The 6007-nt window shown below is 36.5% G+C and overlaps 1 protein-coding gene across 1 annotated transcript; it reads left to right on the top strand.

Moving 5' to 3' along the window:
• The first annotated feature begins 334 nt into the window (after positions 1-334).
• On the top strand, positions 335-2153 carry LOC119784449 (erythroblast NAD(P)(+)--arginine ADP-ribosyltransferase-like). The gene is given in 4 exon segments (XM_038286498.1): positions 335-413; positions 487-571; positions 872-970; positions 973-2153. Coding segments are annotated over 3 exon segments (807 nt in total). The 5' UTR covers positions 335-413; positions 487-496; the 3' UTR covers positions 1606-2153.
• Positions 2154-6007: the final 3854 nt, after the last annotated feature.

Below are 6007 nucleotides of genomic sequence, written 5' to 3'. Positions count from 1 at the left end.
TTTCAGACAGTAAGTTATCAGTTTTTTTAATATACATTCTAAAGAGAACACAAAAAACATTTGCATGGATGGCTTGTAATTATAAACAGTGATTCATACATCTGATCTTATTATACTGTAGTTAGACTGTTCATTGCAAACTGTGACAAAGGACACGCTAAACATTAAAACAATATTGTCTAGAGCCGTGACACATCACTGCACTATATGTGTCATCCTTCTTGTTTAAGTCGAGTGTGTGTATCTGTGTGTGTGTCTGCGGTGGGGGGCTTTTGAAGGTGGGTGGGTCTTTTTTAAAGATCGGAGTGTAAAAGTACTTGCAAATCGTGGTAAATCATCACTGTGGGTGTGTGAAAGTTAGACTGGCAGGTCTACAATTTACTTCCCCAAAGCAAAGTCTTATTTGGATAACCGTAAGATTTTTTTTATATCATTACTGAAGCTAGTACTTGGTCACTTCACTGTTACATTTATGTTTGTTTGCAGGATTTCAAACATGAAGGCCAAAATGGTGATTTTCGGTGATCTCTGTTTGCTGCTTTGCTGCATGCATTTTGATGATTCACAGAAGGTAATTTGTGTTGAATGGCATTAAAACCTAAGTTTATTATATATTGAAAATGTGTTTAACTGTTAGTGAAATCTATCTTTACTTACCTCAGTCATGTCATTTAGTTTTATAATTTCATTTAAATGTGTCTATCCGCAAAATTATTTTAATTGAGGTCAGTTTACTTTTGGATGTAGTATTAGTTTGATATTAACTTCCTATACTGAAGCCTGGATCACTGTTATTTACAACCAGTACACAACTTGATATCTCTCCTGCTTCAATCATCATTAATTTTTTTTCTTTCCTTCTTTGTTCTAGATCATTGTCTCTGTCAATACACAAAAAGATTATTTATTTCCGCTGGACATGGCCAGAAATTCTGTTGATGACATGTATTCTAACTGTGCTAAAATAATGGGAAAAAAAAGGTTAAAGACATGTTCTTTAAAAAAGAAATGGAGGATAAATTATTTAAACCTGCATGGGAGGCAGCTGAAGAGTGTGCAAACCAAAACTTAAAAAAGAGAGAGGAAGGAGATAAGGCTCTTACAAAAGACCTCATGCAAGCAATGTGTACTTATACAAATGAAAATCCAAACCTCTATAAAAAATTCAATGAAGAAGTCAGGACCAAACGGGAAGCATATGGTTCATCCTTTCGATTCCATTCCCTTTATTTCTGGCTGACCAGGGCTATACAGATTCTTAATAAACAAAAAAAATGTAAAACGACTTTTCGCAGAACCACAGAAAAATTTACTGGAAATGTCAAACAAACAATTCGGTTTGGTGCTTTTACCTCAACCTCCTTTGAATCAAATTTGACCTCTTTTGGTCGTGAGACATGCTTTAAGATTAAAACATGTCATGGTGCTTATTTAAAAACGTACTCAGTATTTCAACATGAGCGGGAAGTGCTCATTCCACCTTATGAGAAGTTTAAAATAATCAGCAACAATAAAAAAAGAGAACTCCAGGATTGTGAGGTTGTTTATGTCTTGAAAAGTGCTGGAGTCCAAAGCAATCTTGATTGCCAAATTGCAAACAGCTAGCATTGTGATTATTTTCTTCCAGCCATTATTTCTCTAACTCTACCTTTTAATTTCATCCTAAATTTATAAATTGTTCATTAAAAAGAAAGCTTACATTTATCTCTCTTAACTCACTTATATTAAGCAGTAGATTACAGCCCAAAGTTTTACTGAGTGCCGTCTCCTAAAGACAAGATAATGATTACTTGCAACTTGTATTATGATCTGCCGTTCAGGGATTTTTGGTTCTGTTTAGTTTTCAGTTAGGCTTGGATATATGTTATTGTGTTTTTACAAATTATATATATATTTTTAAATTACTTCTTAGTTTTACTATTCCTATCTGGTGTTATCTACTGTTAAGTATTCCTTTGTCTTTTTTTGCTCTGGATTTATTTTGCCATTCATTGTTTCCAGTTCTCTTTAGATTATGATTCCCAGTTACTCTCCATTGCCCCCTAGTGTCACCTTCCTTCCCATTGGATCTCTTGTGGTTCTTTCTCCGCACACCTGTTTCCACCCAAATATTTACTCCAATCTTTATCATGTTAGTCTCCTCCTCAGTGTACAGTATATATACCCGTCCTCTGCAGTTTGTCTGTATTTCATGTCCCCATCAGTTCCTGTCAGTCACCTCCCGTGTACTCTGTTCTGGTTTCCTTGCTCCTTTTCTGATGACTTTTGGATTTATGTATTTATATTACTGCTGCCTCTGTCAATAAATCTACAAGAAACCATCTATGCCTCTGCATTTTGGGTCCAGCCTCTCCATTTTCTGACAACTTGTTCTAATACAGTTACTTAGAATAATTTACCACAATAAGTAATTTTCCAATTGTTGGCTTTAAGTAACTTTTTTTATTGTTATGTTTCATGTTCCTTGTCCTTTTATTTGCTTAAGTGGATATTTCCACTGTAAGAGAATATCTTTTTCCTTTCTTATTTTTGTAGTAAGTAAATAAAAATGTCAATATGATATGATGTGTGTTTCTTTAGCGCATTTAAAGGAGGCAGAAAGGTCCATAAATGTCCACAAAAAACGTGTCAATATTCCTCCATACTGCTCGTCCAATGTATTCCAAGTGTCCTGAGTTGGTAGCGTCCATAATTTACTCGAAACAAAGTCATTTAGAATGTTTTTAGAGCATAAACAGTAGTGTATAGGATTTCCTAAAAGCGCGCGCCTGCGAGTTCACGAGCCTACGGAAACTGCGGCAGACCAAGCCAGATGAAAGTGCTCATTCAGCGTCTGCTCTTGATAATGCAAGCGTAGAAGAAGAAATTTGCTGTTTACCTGTGCAAAGAAAGAAACAACGAAAGAAAAATGTCTGAGGACTTCAGTGTTGAGGAAGAGCATGAGTTCTTTGCCGAGCTGAATGCGCACTTTCATCAGGTTTGGTCTGCCGCGGTTTCCGTAGCGCCGTAAACGCGCTTTCAGGAAATCCTATATACTACTGTTTATGCTCTAAAAACATTCTAAATGATCACTGAGTCTGGGAGTGGCCATTTTGCCCAAATATAGTAACACCTCACTCCTGACATCATTCGGCAGTGACGTCACGGTCACGGTCGCTTTACAAGCAAAATCAATGGAACTACTAGACACATCTGCAATCAACAACAATTATTGAAGATTTCCAGAGGACTTTACCATTGAAATTCACAAGAGCTATAGTTAAACTGACAATGCCCACGTGCATGGCAGAATTTAAGTCAGTATTTAAGTCAGTACAGTAGCTAAGGAGGATCCTAATTGTAAGAAATTGTGCAATTTAACAACATTACAAAGTAGGAAAACACACAGCTGTCCTCTGCCTTGTTGTGCCTGCTGTCACCCAGAACTGCCACGGAACTACTTTCCCATGGAAGTAACTAGTTATTTTGGATGTGTTTTTTTGAGAAATAATTTGAATTATTTCTCAAAAAAACACATCCAAAATAACTAGTTACTTCCCAAAGTAAATACAAAATTTTTTAAATAATCTAGGATGTCATATATTTAATTTTTCTGTTATCCGAACTTTGAATATAACTCAAGGTTTAATTATGATGTATATAAAAAAAAGCTTTTTGCCCAGTGAATTAAACTATTGAAGTGAAAATAATGAATACAATCGGCACCATATTATGGTGATGGTTGTCGTTGGTTGAAGCACGTAATTAAGACTGTGGGCAAATCTACGTGTTGTTTCACAAGCTTGTGGATTTCTTAGAAGGTTAACATGCTTTTACCACTCATATCTCATTTCCTTTTATAAATCTGTTGAGGTGTTTTTTTCTTTTTTCATAATTTAAGTAATCACACTGTCCGTTAGTTTACTCTTTGTTTATTCTTCATCACAGCTCAGGTAACAACATTTCAGCAGCCATGGAAAAAACACGTTCACACATTTTCTTTGTCAATCACTCAAAATGGAGGTGCAGTATAACATAACAAAAGATACCCTTCACAATAAAATTAAACTTTTGAAAACAGTTGTAATAAAAAATTTCACAAAATATTTTTACAGTGAATAAAAATATTGAGAGCATAATCTCAATTAAATCTAATCCTATTTAGTTTCAAGGAACTGCTAAGTTTTTTCAAAACATGTTTTTTCAAAACATGTTTTTTTCTAATCAGTGTACTAAATGGTTAATTTCTGGAATTAAAATTAAACACTAAGAGTATAAAGCAAAGGTCTTCACTGAATGGGCTGAATGGGCGTCATTAAAGTTTTGGTTGAATAGACATATATATATATATATATATATATATATATATATATATATATATATATATATATATATAAACTGTTTTCTCACCCCTCGTGGGGTGGTATGTGTCATCCTCAAGCTCGGGTCCTCTACCAGAGGCCTGGGAGTTTGAGGGTTCTGCTCAGTATCTTACTGTAGCTGTTCCTAGGACTGCGCTCTTCTGGACAGAGACCTCTGATGTTTTGCCTGGAATCTGCTGTAATTGGAGCACTGGGGTCACAGCCCTCAGTGCTCCAATTACTACTGGCACCACTGCTGCTCTTACTTTCCACATCTTTTCTAGCTCCTCTTTCAGTCCTTGGTATTTCTCAAGCTTCTCGTGTTCTTTCTTCTTGATGTTGCTGTCGCTTGGGATCGCCACATCTATTACTACTGCCTTCTTCTGCTGTTTGTCGATCAACACAATGTCTGGTTGGTTAGCCATCACCTGTTTGTCAGTCTGGATCTTGAAGTCTCATAGGATCTTAGCTCGGTCATTCTCAACTACCTCAGGAGATGTCTTCCATTTTGACCTTGGGACTTCCAGTAGTGTTGCACCGATACCAGTATCGGACGGGGCCCCGATATTGCCCTAAAATGGTGGTATCGGTATCGGCGAGTACCGACAAATAGGGCACCGATACCATTTTGAGAGCCATAAGTTTATTCAACTATTGTCACCCACTCCTGGTAGGCAATAAAAAGTTCTACTGGATTCACTTTGTATTAGATTTTTTCTGGCTTCACAAAGGTAGGCAGCAGCTTGACAAAGCCATGATGGCAATTATTTTACATTATTATGGTATCGGTATCGGCCGATACTGCACAGCCAGGTATCGGGTATCGGTATCGGGGCCAAAAAATGGCATCGGCGCAACACTAACTTCCAGCCCATACTCATGGCAGATGTTCCTGTACACTATGACAGCTACCTGGTTGTGGCGTTCCATGTATGCACTTCCTGCCTGCATTTTACACCCTGCTGTTATGTGCTGGATTGTTTCAGAGGCATCTCTGCACAGTCTGCACCGGGGATCCTGCCTGGTGTGGTAGACCCTGGCCTCTATTGATCTTGTACTGAGTGCCTGTTCTTGTGCTGCCATGATTAGTGCCTCTGTGCTGTCCTTCAGTCCAGCCTTTTCCAGCCACTGGTAGGATTTTTTGATATCAGCCACTTCTTCTATTTGTCTGTGGTACATGCCGTGGAGCGGCTTGTCCCTCCATGATGGTTCTCCTTTATCATCTTTCTTGTCCTCACTTTCGGTTTTCTCCTGCCTGAGGTATTCAACAAGCCATTTGTCTTTGGGGGCCATTTTCCAGATGTATTCCTGGATCTTAGTTGTTTCAGCCTGGACAGTGGTCTTGACACTCACTAGCCCTCGGCCTCCCTCGCTACCAATATATATATATATATATATATATATATATATATATATATACATATATATATATATATATATATATATATATATATATATATATATATATATATATATATATATATATATATATATATATATATATATATATATATATATATATATATATATATATATATATATATATATATCAGAATCAGCAATACTTTAATAATCCCAGGGAGAAACTTTCGTTACATTACTCCATCTGTTATAGAGTGACTATAGGACCACTTTGATATAACACAATTTCAGACAATATATATAAT

This window comes from Cyprinodon tularosa, unplaced genomic scaffold, assembly GCF_016077235.1.
Source record: "Cyprinodon tularosa strain WSP-4 unplaced genomic scaffold, ASM1607723v1 ctg226, whole genome shotgun sequence".
In the NCBI taxonomy this organism is placed as follows: Eukaryota; Metazoa; Chordata; class Actinopteri; order Cyprinodontiformes; family Cyprinodontidae; genus Cyprinodon; species Cyprinodon tularosa.
The sequence above is the reverse complement of the archived record's forward strand: the minus strand, read 5'-3'. Positions and strand labels throughout refer to the sequence as shown.